The following is a 21,605-nucleotide window of genomic DNA, read 5'->3' on the forward strand; positions in this document are numbered from 1 at the left end:
TTTTTTTTTTCTTATTTTCCAGAAAACAATTTGATCAATTTGAATTGAATTTTTATGATAATTTTCTGTACAAAATTTATCCAACGATATTTTTTGTTCAGTAAATAGTAAAGTTGCTTCTGGAAAATAGGAAAATGATTATTGAATGTTAATGTTTCCGCTGCGTATTTAAAGTAATTATGGACTTTTAATTAAATTCGAATCAACGGGAGAATTTGATTTTAAGAGCCAAGAGATAAATATGAGTTGATTATGATATTGTTATTTTCTGACCAACGTTGTTAATAGCAATATTATAATTTTAATGATTATGCATTATTTCTATTTCTGCCCAACGGTGATGTAGATTTAATATATAAAATAATTGTATGTTTTAATTTTGACCAACGTTAAACTAAGGCATGCAATTATTGTTGTTATTATTTGTGTTCTCACACTATTTGAATTGTGTTTTCAGGAGAATACAACTTGATGAGTTGTATCAAAGAGATCCCCACTCTAAAAGGTGATAACTATATTGAGTGGAAGAAAAAGATAGACCTGGCTTTCATCCTCGCTGAGGTGGACTGGGTTGTCACCACACCGTGCCCCAGAGAACCTGTGGCACCGGTGAGGGAGACTGATGAGACTGATGCTGCATGGCAGAACAGAGAGCGGGACTTTGTTCCCGTAAAGATGTCTTTTGACCTCGAAAACAGAAAGTGGGTCACAACCAATAAGAAATGCTTGGCTGTGATAAAGAATACAATTGAGCCTACAATAGTGGGCTCAATCCCAGAATGTGACACGGTCATCGAGTACCTCGATAGAATAAAGAGTCAGTTCACTGGCTCTTCAAAGACATATGCCACTTAGCTGATAAAGCAGCTGGTCACAGAGTGTTAATCTGGAAAAGATGGCATAAGAGAGCTCACGATGCGTTGTCGAAATTATTGCACTATCGTTTAGGCCATATTTCGAGGGGGAGAATAGAAAGACAAGTTAAGAATGATATTCTTCCTCCATTAGAGCTCTCAGATTAAGTTCAATGCAGGGAATGCATAAAAGAAATGTATGTAAAAGAGATTAAGAAAGATGACAAACGAAGTGTAGGAATTTTACATATTATTCACATAGACATCTGTGATCAGCTTTTCTATAAAGAGTGTGGATGGTTATGATTCTTTCACAACATTCACATATGAGTACTCCCATTATGGCTATATTTATCCAATCAAAGAAAGAAAAGATGTACTGGATAAATTCAAGATATTAAAGATTAAGATAGTCAGGTCTGACCGTGGGGGAGTACTGCGGTCGGCATACCCTAAAAGAATGGCATAGTAGCCTAGTATTCTATACCGGGTGAACCTCAGCAGAATAGAGTAGCTAAAAGAATCAATCGTACCCTAATGGATATGGTGGGCAGTATGATAAGTTACTGGAGGCGTTAAAAACCCCATTCATATTCTCAAAAGAGTACCAAGTAAATCGGTGCCTAAAACACCGTATAAGTTGTGGACGGAAAGTGTACCCTCACTAAACCACTTGCATGTGTGTGGGGGAGCCCTGCTGAGGCTAAAGTATTTAACCCAAACATTGAGAAGTTAGATCCCAAAATAGTAAGGTGCCATTTTATTGGCAACACAGAAAAGTCAAAAGGTTTTCATTTTCCACTGTCCAGAGAGACATACAAAGTTTGTGGAAACGAGACATGCTGTTTTCCTAGAGGATGAAAAGATGAGGGGAGCATGGTAGCTCGAGAAATTGACCTTGAAGTGAAGCGGGTGTATGCGCCCACTCCAATGATTCATAAGCCAATTTTCTCACTACCTATTGTCGCTGCACCGACAGTGCTAGATACTGTGGTGCCAGCACCTGTTGTTATCCCACCTGTGGCAACAATGAATGACGATGAGGAACCTGTTCCTCAGGATCCTATAGAAACTATTGCCACACATGAGGGGGAGCAACAACAGCCTCAAACAGAAAATGTGCCAATTGAGGAGGCCCCTAGAAGGTCTCAAAGAGTCAGAAAATCAACTATTCCTGTTGATTATGAAGTGTACAACACTGAAGAATTTCAAATGGATGATGATCCCACCTCATTTGAAGAAGCCATGAAAAGTGATCATTCATCAAAGTGGCTTGAGGCCATGGAAGATGAGATGAGATCAATGAATGCAAATAAAGTTTGGGATTTAGAGATAATTCCTAAAGGAGCCAAAACAGTAGGCTGTAAATGGGTCTACAAAATAAAACTTGACTATCAAGGGAATATAGAGAGACATAAAGCTCGACTTGTGGCAAAATGCTTTACACAAAGAGAAGGGATTGATTACAATGAGACCTTTTCTCCAGTCTCATGTAAGGATTCCTTCAGAATCATAATGGCATTAGTGGCACATTACGATTTGGAATTACATCAGATGGATGTAAAGACGACATTTCTCAACGGAGACTTAGAGGAAAATGTTTACATGGCACAACCGAAAGGTTTTGTCATGGAAGGAAAAGAATGTTTGGGATGCCGCCTAAAGAAATCCATTTATGGATTAAAACAAGCTTCAAGACAGTGGTACTTGAAGTTTGATCAGACAATAAAGAATTTTGGGTTTAAAGATAATGTTGAGGACAATTGTGTCTACGCAAAGTTTAAGAATGGGAAGTTTATCTTCCTTGTCCTATACGTGGATGATATCTTACTTGCTAGTAGTGATGTCAGTCTACTACTAGGAAACAAAGAAGTTTTTGTCCTCAAAATTTGATATGAAAGATCTTGGTGAAGCTTCGTTCGTTCTAGGGATCGAGATTCACCGAGATAGAAGTAAAGGGGTATTAGGACTGTCACAAAAGGCATACATAGAAAAAGTCTTAAAGAAATTCAGTATGCACAAATGTAGTCCCTCACCTGCTCCTATAGTCAAGGGCGACAGATATGGGGATTTTCAATGCCCCAGGAACCAATATGAGATCGATCAAATGAAAGTGGTTCCATATGCTTCAGCTGTCGGAAGCTTGCAATATGCTCAAGTGTGTACACGCCCTGACTTAGCATTTGTTACCGGGTTACTTGGCAGATTCCAGAGCAATCCTGGAATAGAACACTGAAAATTGGTAAAGAAAGTCTTGCGTTATTTGCAAGGAACGAAAGGCCTCATGATGACGTATAGAAGATCTGATTCACTCCATATAGTGGGATATTCAGATTCTGATTATGCGGGAGATAATAGAAAATCCACGTCTGGATATGTGTTTAATCTCGCAGGGGGTGCTATTTCATGGAAAAGCTCAAAGCAAACCGTCACTACACCGTCCACAATGTATGCCGAGTTTGTAGCATGTTATGAGGCAACGGGGCAGGTGAACTGGCTAAAGAAGTTCATACCCGGTTTGAAGGTGGTTGACGACATCAATAGACCACTGAAGTTATACTGCGATAATAATCCAGCAGTACAGTATGCTCACAACAATAGGTCAAGTGGTGCTGCCAAACACATTGACATAAAGTATTATGTTGTGAAGGATAAAGTCCGGGATCAAATGATAAGTCTTGAGCATATAAGTACCGAAAAGATGCTCGCGGATCCGCTTACAAAAGGCTTACCACCCAACGTGTTCAGAGAACATGTAGCCGGTATGGGTTTAAGGGAAAGCCTATGATTCCTAGACTATAAAGGGCCCAAAAGTTAAAGTAACTATTTCAGATCAGAGACGTGCATTGTAGCTGTTAAATCTATCGGCGATTGACCGTGACGATGAAACATGCTCTATGCATCATCTGTGAAGAAATGAGTAAGGATAAAAGGATTGAAGTTTAAAGTTTAAGGATAAAAGTAATAGTGAGATCAAGGGGGAGAATGTTAGATTGATCTCCCGGCCAATAAGCCCAACGGCCTATTGGGCCTTGGTCACGCGCCCTGATCGGGGGCGCCCAACCCTACATGGTTGGTGGGCCCCCGTCGCACTGCGCTATATATAGAGGTGGGGGCCGGCGGCTCGAGGTACGAGGTTCACCGTGAGCCGCAAACCCCACCGACAAACCCTAGACCGATCTAAGAGGGCGCGCAGCCAGCGACGGGAAGCTCCGCTGACTTCACCGTCGTCACTGCCACGCCGTCCGTCTGCACTGCATCGACGTCCGTGCCACCTCTACTCCACCCGTCGCTGCCCGTGTGCTGCCTCCATCACCGAAGCTGAGATGGCCAGCTCCACGACTCCCTCCGAGGGCTCAGGTTAAACACCAACACCTCTCTCCTCATCTCTCCATTCTTTCCTCTCTGTTCATCCCGTATTCAAAGAAACGAACCCTAGATCTACTGCTAGAGATCCTAAATGACTCTAACATCCCACCCTACCATGTACACGGACATGCACCCTAAAATCGCTTAGCACATTGGAGATGAGTAGATGACAATAGTGGCCGGGAGCTGGTCCACGTCACACTGAAATCCCTTGTGCACGGATGCGAACACTGTACGTATGTACTACACCTAACCGACCAGTTCGAAGAGTACGAGAGTGATTGGCGTAATGGCATGCTAGGTGGCTAGGTCCATCCAAATCCACTGGACCGAGGCAAAAGCCTTGGAAGTAGATAGATGAAAATATCCCTCGAGTTGCATCTGAAAGGGCCATGCAGCTAGCTATTTTTGTCCATGCTACACGTTCGGCCATTGAACTGCACGCAGTTCCGCCTACTTCATCCGTTTCAAATTATAATTCGTTTGACTTTTTTGACCCTAAATTTGACCACTCGTCTTATTCAAAAAATTTGTGTAAACATAGTCAAATTTAAGTTATTCTTGAAGAACTTTTGTTAATAAAACAAGCCACAGCAAAAGAAGTGTTATTTTGTATATATTTTTTAATAAGACGAGTAGTCAAACTTAAGGTAAAAAAAAACGGATTATAATTTGGAACAGATTTAGTACTTTATTTAGCCCAACCCTACCCGGGTAGATAGCCGCTCCGTCGTCCACTACATCATAGTATTGTTGAGCTGTCGACGGCCGAGGGCCGAGGTGAGCAGCAGCTGTGCAACGGAGACGCGGAGTGCGCCCGTGGGACCCGTTCGTCGGTGTACCACACTGGAGCTGGCCGGGGGAGATGACGCTGGACGCACATGGCCGTGAACCCATCTCATAAGTCATGATGGCAAGCTGATGCAAAGTCGTCGCGATTCATGGTTACAGAATGGCCACGCCAAATAGTATAAGAAATTACTGAGCTGCAGCTCAGCCACATATTATTGCCAGCTGAGCAGACTAGCTCGACTGAAAGGCTGTGCGTATGAACTGCAGGTCTTCAGGTTTACTCTTCGCCTAGTTCAGGTCTTCTCTGCAGGTTCGTCTGTTCAACTGCAATTCTTGCTCAATAATTTCTTCTTCTGTCCCAATCAAACATCCCTAAATATATTTCAATTTCCTTTCTTTTCACCTCTCTTTTTATTATTTCGCCCTCTTCTTGTGGCACTGCTCACCATCCATGTGAGAACTCCGCATCCATTTTTATTTTGTTTTTTCTTCTCCCTACTTCAATTCTTCTTGGTAATTGTTTCAACAGTTCCATCATGAGACCAAGAGTTAATTAATGAACTGGATGAATTGGCTATCTGATTATTTTCGGGGTAAAAGTATGAGATTATTGCTTTCAGAAGGTATATATGCTTATAGATATTATCTTGTCTTAGAGACGCCAAAGGATCCCTGTCGGCTAGGGACCACGTCGAAAAGATCTGTCTAGTAAGAGAACATGTCACAGAATACAGCAAGTATGGTGCCGACAGAACTTACATACCAAAAGCTAGAAGATATTACAAATACTCTCTGAGGAGCATAAAGTTGGCAGTGGTGGCTATGGAAATGTTTACAGGGTAAGATTCATAAATCTAACTCTGTTTTTGGTTTGTAAGGGCATACTAGCATTAGTGAGTTCTAAAAACACAGTCACCTAGAATGATAATTGTATTTCAAACAGGAAAAAGACATACAGAACTTGATTTTGATCATTAATTTCTCGTAGAATATGATATCATTTGCTAAAGAATCAATATCATCTCAAAGACACTTTGAATACATATCTATATATTGATGAGGGTTTTATTTTCTAAACTTATACATAATTTGACTAAGTGTTGATCAAAGTTTGTAAAACTTGACTTTTTCCTTTACAAAATACGCTTACCATTCTAGGACAGAGGGAGATAGATTAACAGATGCATTTCAACAGGGTGTACCGGATAACGGGGCAGAGATTGCTATCAAGAAGCTTCATCAAATGTTAGGACTTGACGAGAGCAATTTAAGAAAGAATTTAATAACCTTATGAAGGTCCACCATAAGAATATTATAAGATTAATTGCCTATTGCTTTGAAATACGACACAAGGACGACAAAGGAGAATATGTTTTTGCTAGAATTCAACATAGAGCCCTCTGCTTTGAATATTTTAAGCGTGGAAGCCGTGACAAGCATCTTTCGGGTTGCACCTGGTCTACCAGGCGATGCCGGCCTACAGCTCTACGCCGTATCTGAACGTGGGGATTACAAAGGACGGACATGGCTATCATCATCTGCCGCCTATGCCTCAACTAGGGATACAAGGCAAACGAAGGTAGCCTCTAGCCTAGACACCATGTCTATGCTATCGACTACTACTCTAGCGTTGGCAAGGAACATCCGTCTTTATTAGGAGTCCTCTACTAGAGCATCCGCCATGAGGACGGACGACGAACCCGCAAGAATATAATGACCAAAACTAATCTTAAAGTAGAACTCAGTACCTCAATTTAGGTCTTGGCTCTGACTGAAGAGGGATTAGAGGTGGTGCTTCCTCCTGCTGAGCATCAAATTGTTGAGGTTCTGCAAAAACAATGTTGGCTACCTGGGCTGCCTGAAAGCCTTGTTGAACTTGTGCAGCAAATTGGCCATCAACCTAAGGAGGCCAAGGGGCCCATCCCATGACCAGAAGATTTGTGGCATTGGCATTGAAGTGATTCTGTGGCCCATTTGGGGGGTTGGCTGGTCCCTGATCTGGTTGCCCAAAACCAAAGAAGTCAAAGTTGTTTGGGTCAACAAAATCAGGATCCTCAAGTGGGAAATCCTCATCATGTGGCTGAGCACCCAGCAACCTTGTCAAGAGAATCTCACATTGAACAGCCCAACAATAAGATTCTTGCTATGAACTTTCAGTAAAGTTAAAGAACCATGGGATGGCATCTAATCCAGAAACTCTTGCTTTGTCTAGAACTGTAGCCATGTGATCATGATCTTTTTCCCACACTATCAGCTTACCAAATTGGGAAATGGCCTTGTCCACTAGGGAATGGGTCCAGAGGTCAAGATTGAGACCAATCAATATTAACCAAACTTCATGTGTAAAGACAATAGTTCGATTGTTCCAATCCCTGTTATGGGGGATAAATGAAATGTGCCCATTATCATATTAATGAGGACTATTCTGAATCAGGAAATCTCTATGGAACAAGTGTGAAAAGCGAATGTATGCCTATCCATGGGGATAGGGCTGCATAGTCAGAGTAGGTATGCCCAACTGCACATTCAGAAAATCTACCAGAATATTCCTGATGATGTCAAAGTTTAGTTGTTCCTATGGCAAAGGATGGAGATGAGCGATGGTGACGTCATTGTTCTGTTCTTGTATGCGGCCTGTCACAACCCTCATCATTGCTGGACGCCCAGGAACCATAACTCGTTGTGCTCTAGGCGGCAGAAAAGGCCTTGGATCAACAAAGCGATAAGCCATCACCGACAGAGTAGATGGCACTTAGAATTTGGGGTTTTCTGAGTCTAGGCGATATGCAAAGAAACAGGAGCCCAACGAATGCCAAGAATCCGAGTAGCAAACTCACCAAAAGAGGAGCAGATGATGCTTGAGGAAGCTTCTGAAGGCAGTAGTAAAGAAGGAGATGACGGCTCATCGATGAACTCCGGCGCCTTGAGACACCAGGTTCGGCTCCAGGGAACGACGATGGAGGGAGGGGAAGAATGCCAGTGACTTGATTAATATATTCAGCAAAAGTGTGGTAAAAATTTGGCTTTGGAGGTGACTACGGCCCACTCGACAGCGACTCATAAGTGTTCTGAGTCCCCGAAGATGAAGGGCCGCTTGAATCAGGCATAGAAGGGAGGCACATAGATCGAGGCATGGCATTACAATTTCCTGATTCATGCCCGAAGTTGAGACATTTACGGCAACGGATAGGGCTGTTACAAAAAGGCTGGTCATGGGCCGGAGCCAAACATCTAGGGCATAAACGCATTAAAGGTCTGGATCCTGGGTTGAGCTTAGATTGCTCCGGCACTGGGCCTAAAATTCCGGCCGGTGATAACTTATGCATGTGCAGGGGATTAAAGAAGGACATTGAATTTGTCCAAGCACCGTGGAATGATGCATATTAACTTGGGAATCAAAATTAATACGCGAGAAAACTGACTTCCAGCCGAGGTGATTGGAAGATTTAAAATTTGAAAACACCATAGCTGGAGAAATACGAGGAAGACGATGATCACCGGAGATGGCATTTGCACCTGATAGACGTACCGGGCGTTGTTGCTGACGAGTCAGCTGATTCTGACGGCTGCGCTTAACAACTTCAACCCATTCAGCGGATTGCTCTGCTTCCAAATTACGTAATTCCATCTTGTAATTTGGTCCACCACCATGCCAGAGGTGGAAGAAGACCTTGAAATTCAAGCACTCAAAAGAACAAAGCTGGAAGACATGAAAACCCACCAGCTTTGAGGAGACCGAAAACCTGAAAACCCGGTCTCCCAGCTGCACCACTCGATAAGAACCACCAAGCACAGATTGAAGAAGCCCCACCGTGCTAGACGAGAGGCGAAACTTGCATCTGCCCACACATAAGACAAGGAAGAATTCCTGAGCAGAAGAAGCTGGATCAAAATTGACCGAGGAACCAAACTGGCGAAAAATCTCAGCCTCAATCACCTGTCCAGGCCGGGGATTCAAGACAGGGAACTTCGTGGGCGGGAGCACTACTCGAAGACGCCATGAGTAGAGCTTCATGGTGCTGTTGTTCGGCGATGTCACGTTGCATTGAACAAGAGCTCACCTCTAGCTACCTCGATCCATCCCGGTACATTGTCCCGTAAAAACAACGATTGGTTGTTCCCATTCTGTGTCAAAATTCCCTCTAACTTTATCTGTTGTGGAGTACAATAGACGACATCGGTAATTTTTTTCTGAACTAAATTTCTACAGATACTAATGGCATATTGGCATTCAACAGACATCGTGTAATGCCCCGATCCGAGAAAACGGCTTAGGCCCACTCTACTAATCAACTCTCTTGCACTTTCGTCCTCGCTTCGTGCAAAAGGATCGATCCGGAGTTAACAGCCACCCAGGTCCAGGCTTTTAAACAGGTCTAGCGTTCGTTCCGTTTCAGGCATGGGAGTAAACCGGGAATAATGTGCCGACACTACGGTACCCCAAAGCTATAGTACTCAATGCTACAATGTCATGAATTCGGTCCAGCCCAACTAGCTCAATGGCCTGGGTCTCACATCCACCCACCTTCAAAGGATTCGACATCCTCGTCGAGCTATCGAACCACCTTACCCATACGGGACAAATGTTCACGATCGACCCTCTTAGCCACGTCCGTATTTCCAGTTCCCCGGCCCAAGTGTCATGCCCTCACTGGAGCCATGCATAACCTGTCCATACTTCTGGAATCTACGCAACCGTAAAACCGTGAGAGTTGGCTCTAATTACCATTTTGTAACGCCCCGACCCGGGAAGATGGCTAAGGCCTACTCTACACATTGAATGAACCACACCTGCTAATCAACTATCTTGCGCTTTCGTCCTCGCTTCGCGCAAAAGGATCAATCCGGAGTTAACAGCCTCCCAGATCCAGGCTTTCCTCATCGCTACAGTGTCGCGAATTCGGTCCGGCCCAACTGGCCCAATGGGCTGTGTCTCACATCCACCCACCCTCAAAGGATTCGACGTCCTCATCGAGCTATCGAACCAGCTTACCCATACGGGACAAATATTTAGGATCGACTCTCTTGGCCACGTCCGTATTTCCCTTTCCTCGGCCCAAGTGTCATGTCCTCACTGGAGCCATGCACAACCTGTCCAGGCTTTCGGACCATACGCAACCGTAAAAACACAAGAGTTGGCTCTGATTACCATTTTGTAATGCCCCAACCCGGAATGACGGCTAATGCCTACTCTACATGTTGAATGAACCACACCTGCTAATCAACTCTCTTGCGCTTTCATCCTCGCTTCGCACAAAAAGATCGATCCGGAGTTAACTGCATGTCAGGTCTAGGCTTTTAAGCTGGTCCAGCATTCGTTCCATTTCCGGTATGGACTAAACTGTGAATATTGTGCTGATACAGCACCCGAAGCCACAGTACCTCATTGCTACAGTGCCGAGAATTCGGTCGGGCCTGGCCCAATGGGCTGGGTCTCACACATCGTTATTCCATTGAGCCTGGGTTGTCACTTACAGACGTTCTCACCTCTCACAAGCATTATTTAAAAAAAAAGAAAAAACAAAGGATCGTGGCTACACATTAGATTCGTGCTCCGCAGCCATTTGCACATATATGATTGGGATTTGATATGATGCAATGCCTGTGTTACAGACCACAACTCAGCGCCAATTGATGCATAGATCCCAAAATTTTAGTACAGCCAGATAATAAAAAATATGCATCTTAGCTCACAAACAATACTGAGTATCAGGTGGACAAGGGTATATAGTAGGCATATGCAAAATGTTAACCCCATCTGTAGAATCCAATCTAAATAGCTGAAGTGATTTAGAATTTCCTCATCCCCAATCCTTCGTATTGCACATGCTGGATTTGTTCCTGATTCTAACCTTTTCAACGAAGAGGCATGAGACAAAGATTTGATTTAAGATCAAAACAAAAAAATAAGTTCAACATTATTGATCAATGTGAATCCTAAATGGCCATCCATGAGACGTGAAGAACTACATAGCTCTTGACTCTAAAAGTTCACACACCCTTTAACGATAACAATTCCTTCTGGTCATTAGTATGCAATATAAAGAGCACACAAAACCGAAACCAGTGCATCTTGTTGAATAGAACCTGCAAAAGAAGTTTTTGTACACAAAATCCTTTAGTGTGTGCTAAATTGCCCAGCTAAGCGTTGCAGCTAGCTCACGTCAATGACAACGATGTAAGATTCTGACCCACTGCTTGGAGTAAGAACAGAACAACTGAGCTGATGTATATGGTTGTGAGATACCTGAAACAAGGTACACCGCACATTATAGACATTTGGCATAACAACATTAAAAGAAGAGGTGCTACATACTTTCTAATTCACTACAAAAGCAACAAATTTTACTATTGTTTCAATTCCGCCTATCTAGGTTGTTCGTAGTCTGAATGACCCCTCCTTTAAAAAGCCAAAAGAGAATTTTTTTTTCTGGGAGTTACTTCCAGATGTCAACCTTTTGTGCAAACTTCATTCCGTTATTCACAAGAAAACCATAGATTGGCTTGAGTGTGAATTTGTCATAATTTGGTAAATCCACACAAAAGGATCCAAATCCTTATTTAGGTTAGTAATATAAGATCCACACGTGCAACAATATTATGCCAAATCGTGAGTTTCCTTGCTAGGAATGCTCTCATAAAAAGACATAGGCTCCGTAATATGGCCATTTCCGCTACTGTTGTATGCTTTTGAAATAATATTAATGCCCTGCTTGGTACTTGGGCTCGGTTCCTCCGGGCACTATTTACCGAGGAGGTGTCATATCTCTCTTCTCAAAATAAACTAGGATTTCTGTGGAACCACTATTTTTGGTGTACCAGCTCTCTGGTTCCTCTAGGCATCGTGCAGCAAGAAGTTGTTTTATCTCTCTTCTCGAAATGAATTTGGATTTCAGTGAAACCAATCTGGCTCTGGCTCCTCTGTGCCAAGGAGCCAGAACCACTTAGAGTTGTGCTAAATGGGGTCTAAACAAAGAAGGGTATTGGAATTTTAAAGCATGGGTGCCTAACCATTTATATTTCGAGAACGTATTATGGTGTCCACTTCTTAAATTAAAGTGGGTTCAGGTTTTCGTCATTGACCCCATAAGGCTTGATAACAATTGTAAATCTCTTGTCAATGTATGGTTACAAGGCTTGACAAAAAATGTAAATCTCTTGACAAAAAATGTAAATGAGTTTAGGAATTAATGCTTATAAGGCTTGACAAAAAAAATGTGAGTCTCCTACTTTCTAACTAACTTGTCTTAAGCAGTTATTATATTCATGAGATATTTGTTAGCCTAAGAAGGCCGTATGTTAGCCTGAGATATTCCTCCACTTGGGGTACTCAAAATGAGTTCTAAAGAAATGAGTATGAGTTTGTGCATATATGAACTATGGAGTACTACTCAAATTATTTGTGTGCGAATATTTGGGAGTACTGTAAAAAATATTTCTCCTCTACTTATCAATGGAAGCCAGGCAACTGGATCTTTCGAAAAAGCATTATTTGGTAGTACAGTATATTTTTGTGCACTTGAGAATGGAGGGGTGGAAAGTTGGGAACGCGAACCCAAACCAAGTTTCAAAGTTTGAGTGTGAATGAGGAATTGCATACAGCAAACAAGTTTTGGAGTAGAAAGTCATAGGAAAATGCGAGAAAGAAAACAGATATGGTTTTTGCAAAGTGGTTGGCAGACTGACGGAAACAAGGCAGGAGTGAACACTGATCCCTGGTATCTACATTTAACTATACTGCGTGTTGGCTCATGTGCTTGGCTTACTATTGTATGATCCAGGGATTGGGAACCAAGTTGTTGATGACTGGCCTCATGTCCGCTCGCGAGTGCGCCGCAAAACGTGCTGCATTTGCGAATTGCCAGAGCACAGAGGTGAGAAAAAGGATATCGATCTCTATACAAGTCACAAAATGTGACATTTGAGAAGGCCAGCTCAGGCTTCAGATACTTACCGCGGAGCAGTGCAATGTTGTCGGTGGCGTCGCCGTCGAATGTGACCGCACTGGTCTCTTCGAGGTCGTGGCGGTGCTTGTACGCTTCCATAATTAGCGGCAGCACCAACGCCTACCGTGAAAGACAGTGGTTTTGTAAGGAAAGTCCGTCACCACACCTCTGGCGATATGATATGACGATCAAGATAGCTGTCAGATGATATGATAGACAATATATACAGACTCACCATCTGGTCCCAGTTGAGCTGCTGCAACGGGCACTCAATGCCACCGATCTCGACCTTAACGAGGTTGAAGACGGAGTTCACGTAGATGGTGCCGCCATCCGCTGCGTACACGTACACCTTGTCGCCGGGGACGCAGGTCCTCGCGTGCCTGCTGGTCTCCTCCCACATACGGTCGGTCATGCCGTCGCCCAGCATCTGATCCCACAAAACAGGGCATTCAAACACAAGCATGCACGGCCAGCATTCAAACACAAGCATTCAAACTCACCGCACGTAGTTCTTCAGGCTTGACCATTAGCATCCTTATAAAGTCCTGAACAGTCTTGATGTTGTTGTGCTCCAGCCTATTGTGGAACGCGCCTTCCTGGGCGATATTCGCGAGCACCCACGCCGAGTCGCCAAGGGAGGGAGGGTAGCGCGTCCCCAGCTCGATGAGGTTGTAGCGGTGCTCGTACGCCTCCAGAATTAGCTGCCGCAACAACATCTGCACGAGACAGCAAATGTAATGTAAGAGTTCTGATGTCCAGCTCAAGGAGGCAGATGATCGATCAACTTACTCACCGTCTGGTCTCTGTTCAGCTGTTGTAAGGTGCACTCAGTGCCGCCGATCTTGACCTTAACGAGGTTGAAGACAGAGTTCACGTAGATGGTGCTGCCACCCGCTGTGTACACGTACACCTCGTCGCCGGGGACGCATGTCCTTGCGTGGCTGGTTGTCGCCTCCCACATACGGTCGGTCATGCCGTCGCCCAGAATCTGATCCCACAAAACAGAGCACTCAAAGAGAGTCAAAACAAGCCGGCGGCGAGAGACCGAGAGTCCGTGAAAGCATTCCCCTGAAGAATGGAAACTTACCGCTCGCAGCTCCTTAGGCTTGACCGCTAGCATCCATAGGAATTCCTGAACAGTCCCGATGTTGTTGCGCCTCAGCTTCATGTGGAACGTGCCTTCCTTGCCGATCTTCTCCAGCCTCCACACTGAGTCACCGAGGACGGGAGGGTAGTGCTTCCGATACAGATCACCACGGTGGTCTCTGACCATGAAGGCTTCGGTGATGGCCTCAACGATCCTGCCGCCGTCGTAGCTTGCTGGCACGACGCGCGCCCCGATGCGGAACATGCGGCAACGGACCCAGGACGAGTTGTCCGTGAACTGGAGCTCGCCCACCGTGGCGCGCCCGTCCCTCATGGTGAGGCTGACGTCGCCTGTCAGGAGCGGGCGCTTGCCATGGCGCTCCTTGACGACGTTCCTATGGAACTCGTCGTCGGACCAGTCCTCGCGGCCCTCCGGCGGGAAGTCGCCGAACACCGGGACCAGCTCGACGTGCAGCGTCTGAGGGAGCACGGCCGGCGAGCCGGTGTCCGCGTCCACGAGGATCACCTCCAGCGGGTTCCCAGCCTCGTCCTCGATCTTGCTCCCCGTGTAGACCGGGAGCTGCGGCGGGGTCCGGAACGCCAGCTTCCACAGTGGCACTTGCCCACGTTTGTTTGAGGATCCTTCCTGTTGGTTCCAATCCTCGTCGACTTGATCCACCCTTTTCACCACCACCTCGAAACTTCGGTGACATTGATGCTGTATAATTGCATCCTTGAACGCAGACCCTGCAGCTATCCTGTCAGATTTACCAGCACCAGGGGCTAACCCAATGCCTGCAACAACTTTCTGGAGGCTTAACAGGTGCCTGATGCCCACAGGAATACCGTACTGCTCCCTTTTGTGGGCGTTGAAGACTAGGTTGAGCCAACGAAGATTGGGCAGTGTTCCTTTCTGAAAGCCCAGCGATAGCACACCACAGGCAAATTTGAAATACTCGAGAGCTGGGAACATTCCTCTGCTGAAGATTATTTCTAAATTGGGTGGTGTTCGGACGTACAAGGACAGATGTTTGAGAACCGGTAACTCCGCTAGGACATCAATGTCGTCCGACAATTGTCTGACCACAATTTCCATTCTACGGAGTTTGTGTAGTTGACGAAACCACAGGGGCAGCCTTGAAAACATGCAAATGGGATGCAGCAACTCAAAACTCCGAAGGGAGATGGAAGACCAGGGTAACCAGTTCCAGTAAACTAAGGAAAAAGCCGGATTTGGACTTGACTTTTTTCCAAGGTGGATGTGCAGCAATCTTGAAAGATGGACAATATCCAATGGAACATATTCTACCCCTGCATTTATTTCTAGTGTTTCCAAGTGTTTTAGACACTGCATCTTGATTGGCAATTCCACAGTGACGTTGCACCTGACCTGCAAATATCTTAGCTGGAGCAGGTTACATATTTCTGAAAGTGAAAACCTCGTGTCCACGTCGTCACTACAGATATGGAGGATCATGACTCGAACAAGCTTGAACTCTGCAATCGAAGGCATGCAACCCAAGAGTCCAATAAAAGAGAGTGAGCGAACTTGTGATAATTCCACACTTTCGGGTGTAGTAGCATATGTTGCACTGCCAAAGTGGAGTGACAGTCGACGAACCTTCTCACTGAGAACTACTGTCGACTGAGAATAATCTATGATGGTGATGAAATTATCTTCCATGGATTTGCATGTGATAAAATCAAATACCACAGGGTGCACTGTGTAGCACAACAAACCCTTCCTGTAAGAGTCTATTCGCTGGATCAGGCCTAAACTCAGGAGCTCATCAAAATAACTGCCGGCAACGTCTACAATGTCCTTCCCTTCTGGTGTACATATGAAATCTTCAGCTATCCATTGCTTCACTAAATCTTCTTTCAGAAGTAAGTAATTCTCTGGATACACACTAAGATACAGCAGACATGTCTTCAGACAATGAGGAAGACTACTGTAACACAGTTTCAGTACTTGGTTCAGGATCTCCATAGAAGATGAGTGTGTACTCAAATTGTTTTGCAGAAACTTAGTGACATAATCCAATTGCTGCTCCTGTTCTGTTTCTGGTTGGTTTGCCACAAGTCTAGCAGTGCAGATGATGGCTAAGGGAAAACCACCACATTTTCTTGTGATCTCATCTGTGAAATCATTGAACTGTGGTGGACATCCTTTTTCAGACCCAAAAGCTCTATCAATGAATAATTTTTTGGCTTGATCAGTACCAAGACATTTGACATTGACAATGCTATTACTGTCATAACTGCAGCATACATGGGCGACGTTCTCAACTGCTGTTGTTGTTATTATTCTTTGGTTACCGGCTGGAAAAGCCCGCCTAATAATGTGCCAAACTGACACATCCCATAAGTCATCAATTACAATAAAATACCTAATAACAAAATATTTTGTAACTGTCACATGCTTCATCTTGGAAACAATCATATAATTTTAGCAGCCAAACTTTTAAATCCAAGACAAATATGTTCTAGCTTGTCACATAACTGTACCAGCCAAAATTTTAAATCGAAGACAAATATTTTCGGAACTGCTTTAGAAATTCCTAAATTTCGTTGCATATTTTTAACATCTTAATATTACGGGTACATAAAGATACTTAGACAACCATGAAAATTTAACGCATGGGGAGATTTCTTATCATATTGTGTAAACTTTGGGGCTGGTGTTTGGAGCACACAAATATTGTGATTTATAAAATTTAATGATGCAAATAACATGACATGCTTGAACACCTCTGAGCAATTTTTGTTGCCATAATATTTTACCATGTGTGCAAACTATTGTAATTGGTATGTAACCTATAAAGGAAGCAACTTTCATAATTGTTAAACCATGAACATTGAAATGGGTAACTGAGAAGGAAATCTAGAGGGTTTGTTTATGGTATTTTAATAGTACAGCATGTGTGGGGAATTTAAATACAGATTTAGGGGCCAATTTAGGTTTAATGGTAAGAGTTAGGTTTCTATATAACGAAAAATGTGGATAATTTAAAGTTTGTTGGATCTTGGCTATTGTTGTCAGTAATGATTGGGACTACAAAATTGATGTTTGTATGTCTTGCTTTTTGAGAAGCTATATGGTTTTTTTCCTAGTGCCTCTCATGAGAATTAACAACAAATCTTAAAAATGTATTTACCGACCATGACATGTGTGTCTCTTGGTCTTTGATACAATATTGGATTAGAGTGAGTTTTCTATGTATAATGCACGCACCCGGAACACTGAAAAAGAGTATAAACAGATTAAAAGGATTCAGTTGATTGTCTAAGCACAATTTTCGAACCTCTTATCTTGGAGATGCTCTCTTAGATCGTCAATGAGTTTTGGCACCTTGCAGGATTTTAATGGCTGCTTCGGGCGAACTTGTGAGAGTATGCTTCTGAGAATCATCCTCGTATCAGGCTTCTTGGCCGTCTGCACGAAAGCCTGGCAGTCGAACTTTCCTTCAGATAAACGCCATAGTCTTTTGACAAGCGTGCTCTTACCTACTCCTTCATCACCAAGAACGGAAACAACCTTGAGCTTGAGGTCTTCTTCACCATGTCCCTTCGACATCAGCCACTCAAGAAGCTTGTTTGTTGGTTCTTCCATGCCGACAGGATCGGGTTCTTTGTACAGAGTTCCAAGATGATGGCCCACTACATTTTTTGCAGGATTACTGATAACGTATTTGTTAACAAGATTGTACCTCTCACATCTTTCGTTAACCTCCTTCACACGAGCCTCGAACCCCAAGATCTCTTTAGTCCAGGTCAAAATCCACGCCACCTTAGCTGGCAAATCTTCTGGCTGGCTGGCATGGACGAACAGGTCCACGCAGACTTCCATGTCGTAGGACAGCTCACGCGCATCATTCATCCAGTATTTCACCGTAAGGGGAGAGCTGTGTACCTCTGATAGCTTCTCCATCCTGGTGCTTATGATGCGAAGATCGCCTATGAGTCCCTGTGCCCTCTCTTCAGTACGCAGTAGCTCGTCGAGCTTCATGAGAAGGGATCCCATGGCACCCAGCGAACAGCTATTCAGAGGTTCCATCTTTCTATCTGCAACGAACAGAGGATCACTTGTTCTAGTTAGGTACTGATCAGTACTAAGGAACGGAATCCTATAAATGAAAATGATAATGATGCTGCAGGAAGAAAAAACATCACGGAAGGTATCCGATGCTCTGGCCTCGCACAATACTTAGTGGAATTTGGACCTATAAAAGTGGTAAGAGCTGATTGTGCATCCACTACACTTTCGGAAAGCCCCTCGAAAGCAATCGATGAACAAAGCCCACATAGATGTCCAGTTGTCCACTAGGGTGGGACCCTATAGTTTGGGTAAGGACCTTGACATATAGAAATGGTTTTGTTCCTTTGAACCCATCCCTTGTGGCATCGGCCGATGAATTGGCATCTCGCTGGTCAAAAAGTACTGGAACTAAATTTTTTTTAGAGGACAACTAAAATAATTAAGGACCTTACTGCACCCCGCGTGTGCAGGCGTAGAAAACTCCGCCCGCACGCCTCCTTCTTCCTCGCGCGCACCTTCTCTTCTTCCTCCTGTGTTCCCCTACTGCCTCCTCACCCCGCCCAGCTTTGGCGACGTCCACTAAAGGACCGAGAAAGACGACCAGAAGGAGGAACGAATGGGAGCATAATCCAATTTTCTTCTGATTTCGGCTGCTATCCTAAATCAAACCCCAATGCACTCAAAACACCCAAACTTCCAACACGAGTGAACGCAGGCCAACTAGTGACCGGATACCCTCAAGATGTCACTGGCAACACACCAGAAAAGACAGGAAATGGAAAGGGCGAAAGACGAAAAGAAACAGGCGAAAACGTGCTCCGGCGGGAACACCGTGCAGGAAAAACCGGCCTGGTCGGGCTTGGCACTGTTCAATCCAGTCTGGACGCGTACTGTTCATGAGGCTGGTTTACTGTTTGCAACCGGCCTGTCCGATTCTACTGTACCAGCAGTCCGTGAACTTCTCTCTTAAATCCAAATTCGATCCAAATGGTCTACAAAAAATCCCAAACTTCGCCGAGGGGTTCTCTTAGGTGTTTTGAAGCTTTCCACCAAAGATCATCACCCAGAGACCTCAGAATCAAACTGGATCTAAATCCCACCAAGATAAAAAAGGATTTTCTAAAAATACCTTCTAAACGTTGATTTTCGTGCTCGTGATGAATCTGACCAAATCACTTGGCAGATATGTTCATCAGGGGTCCTTTCATGTATCCAAGCCCTCAAACCAACTCCAAACATGCAGGAAATCAAAAGTCAAAGAAACGGAGAAGGGAGGGGAACCGGAGGGAAATCAAAATCTACGCCTCCTCCACGATCTCGACGCCTGTTACCGTCTGTCCTCAATCGTCCGATCACCAAGTCCTCTTGCGCCTTCGCTTGACTTGGTCAACACGGTCAACTCCTCCACATGTACTCTAGTTCGTCGATGTCCCCAATTATCAGCCACCCACGGTCAGTCTTCCGGCCCTCGGTCCCTCGGTCCAAGCCTCACGCCCGTCCTTCACTGCTCACAGTCCATCGGCATGGCACATCCCTACATGACCTTCTCCATAGCCAACGACCATCTCAGTGCTTCACACCTTCATGCCACGAGCCAAAAGACATGTTGTACACACCACACTCAACGCAGCGGCTAGTCTCCAAAGTTAACCAAAGCTTGATCATCTCCTAACAATCACTCATCATCAATCAACACACATGGGAACCATGTGTTCGCAATCTCCCCGTTGATGAGTGCATTGTTAACACCAACACACAGAGATGGATCAAAAGAAAAAGAAAGGGTAGAACTCATTCAAATGACCAAAAGCCAATGAAAAGCCAAAACAGAGTCATTTGAAATGAGCAAAATCTTGGTCCCTAAAGACATGCGCAACGGCTCGACACAACTGAGAAGAAGCAAAGCTTGGTCTCCAAAGACATAGGCAACGACTCGATGCAACCAAGCAAAGATAGCTAGTCCTCAAGAAGAGGCAGAAAAGGGCTCAACACCACTAGCTAGAGCGAAAACTACCAAGTATTAGAGCAAAACACCAAACTAAACTCAGAGCAAAAAACTGAGCAACTCAAAGCTCCTCAAGATCAAAGCTAGTCCCTCTAGAAGAGGCAAAGGCTCAACACAACTAGCAAAATAGCCTCAAATGTAAACTTGCAAACTCCCCCGGAACTAATGCGCTCTCACAAATGTATGCACGCTCAACTCGTCCTCTCTCTTGTTCTCTATGTGGAATATTTCGACCCCTTGTTGATACATGCACACACCAAGCAACCAAAAACTGCAACTCCCTCTCAAAATATGGTATGTGTTTACACCAGATTTTTTATTGGACCGCGGGAATTCAAAATTTGGGAAAATATCGTAAAGGCAGCATCATTCATCGGCTAATATGGATCAGAGTCAGAATTGGCTAAGGAGCTGGAAGTGTCAAGCAGCATTGGCTGAAGTCGTAATACAAATGGAGATTGACTAAGAAAACAACATCAGCTAAGAGTGTGAAGGTATTGGACTCCGCCAAAAAGGGAAAGCGTGGAGTCCAATTTATCTTAATTAGCATATTTTCTTTATTCACAAAGATTGTAAAAGCGTGGAGTCCAATTTATCTTAATTAGCATATTTTCTTTATTCACAAAGATTGTAAGTCTTATTCAACTAGGACTCATGTTAAACCTAGGGTATAAATATAAACCCTGGCTATTGTAATATGAAACAATCACACATCAATACGACTTTTCGGCTCTCACGTCAAAAATCTTAGGAGTAGGAGTGGAGTAGATCTCGGCGAGTTCTTTGGTAGACAGGGCTGCATCGGTTTCAATCTCTGGTTTGCTTGTGAGTACTGTCATGACTAGTATTTTATCTTGCAAGGCTGCATCATCCAACCTCTTGCCTGGTTTAGTACTAGGTAGTTATCGATTTATATCTGATTCAGTAAGGCTGCATCGTTTGATCTCTTGCTTAATTTGGTATAAGTCAAAGTTATCGATTCTATTAAGAATAGCAAGGCTGCATCTTATAACCTCTTGCTGCTTTTGGTAGAATCACCGGTTATCGATTTTGCTAATTTTGGTAATCTACTAGATTTAGTAAAATCACCCCTATTTGGACTAGATTCAAGGTCCATGGGCTTTTATCATAATTAATCTGTCGTTTCGTTACTACATCACAACAAAATCCTTAACTTTGACGACATATTATGTTTTATTAGCCGATGCATCTTGTCTCTGGTTAACCGTAGTGTGTGTTCAAGTTCTTATTTTACTAGTAGATAGATCCATCGATTAGTAGTCTCTAGTTTATCACTCACAGTCAACGCTGCATCGCTTTGACCTGATTAATGGGAGTGTTAGATGTGAGTTTGCTAGTCTATGGGTTTATTTATCATAGGATTTGTTCACACACTCTGCTTCCATCGGCTATCTAGCCGATGGCTCGTGCTCTCACTGATTTAACATGCTTTCAATGACTTGTTCGACTATGAATAGATCTGTTGACTAGATGGCCCTGATCTATCATTT

At 43.9% G+C, this 21,605-nt stretch overlaps 1 protein-coding gene and 1 long non-coding RNA gene across 4 annotated transcripts; one reads left to right on the forward strand and one right to left on the reverse strand.

Annotated features, from left to right (window-relative positions):
• The first annotated feature begins 5,250 nt into the window (after window positions 1-5,250).
• Window positions 5,251-6,434, forward strand: LOC136485438 (uncharacterized). The gene is made up of 3 exons (XR_010766448.1): window positions 5,251-5,325; window positions 5,672-5,854; window positions 6,211-6,434. It is a non-coding gene; the product is annotated as an uncharacterized lncRNA (long non-coding RNA).
• A 4,238-nt stretch (window positions 6,435-10,672) lies between these two features.
• On the reverse strand, window positions 10,673-18,254 carry LOC136487015 (disease resistance protein RGA5-like). 3 transcript variants are annotated; one of them, XR_010767111.1, is made up of 9 exons: window positions 17,356-18,254; window positions 14,052-16,440; window positions 13,758-13,952; window positions 13,465-13,680; window positions 13,197-13,391; window positions 12,970-13,081; window positions 12,782-12,860; window positions 11,207-11,262; window positions 10,673-11,102 (listed from the first exon to the last, which is right to left on the reverse strand). XR_010767111.1 is itself a non-coding variant. In XM_066484117.1 (8 exons), coding segments are annotated over exons 1-8 (3,939 nt in total). In that variant the 5' UTR covers window positions 18,108-18,254; the 3' UTR covers window positions 10,673-11,261. The 3 variants fall into 3 exon arrangements, 2 of the variants coding, with proteins under 2 accessions (XP_066340214.1, XP_066340215.1); XM_066484117.1 differs by having other exon boundaries at window positions 10,673-11,262; XM_066484118.1 differs by lacking the exons at window positions 10,673-11,102; window positions 11,207-11,262; window positions 12,782-12,860 and having other exon boundaries at window positions 12,993-13,129.
• Between the last annotated feature and the right edge of the window lie 3,351 nt (window positions 18,255-21,605).

This window comes from Miscanthus floridulus, chromosome 10, assembly GCF_019320115.1.
Source record: "Miscanthus floridulus cultivar M001 chromosome 10, ASM1932011v1, whole genome shotgun sequence".
Classification (NCBI taxonomy): domain Eukaryota; kingdom Viridiplantae; phylum Streptophyta; class Magnoliopsida; order Poales; family Poaceae; genus Miscanthus; species Miscanthus floridulus.

Excerpts from the sequence above, each read along its gene's own strand:
- LOC136487015 (XM_066484117.1), bottom strand. The coding sequence starts at position 18,107 with ATGGAACCTCTGAATAGCTGTTCGCTGGGTGCCATGGGATCCCTTCTC. Across the intron at positions 13,392-13,464 it reads AGCCTGAAGAACTACGTGCG|ATGCTGGGCGACGGCATGAC; the intron begins GTGAGTTTGAAT and ends TTGTGGGATCAG. Across the intron at positions 12,861-12,969 it reads CAACATTGCACTGCTCCGCG|CACGTTTTGCGGCGCACTCG; the intron begins GTAAGTATCTGA and ends TCGCAAATGCAG.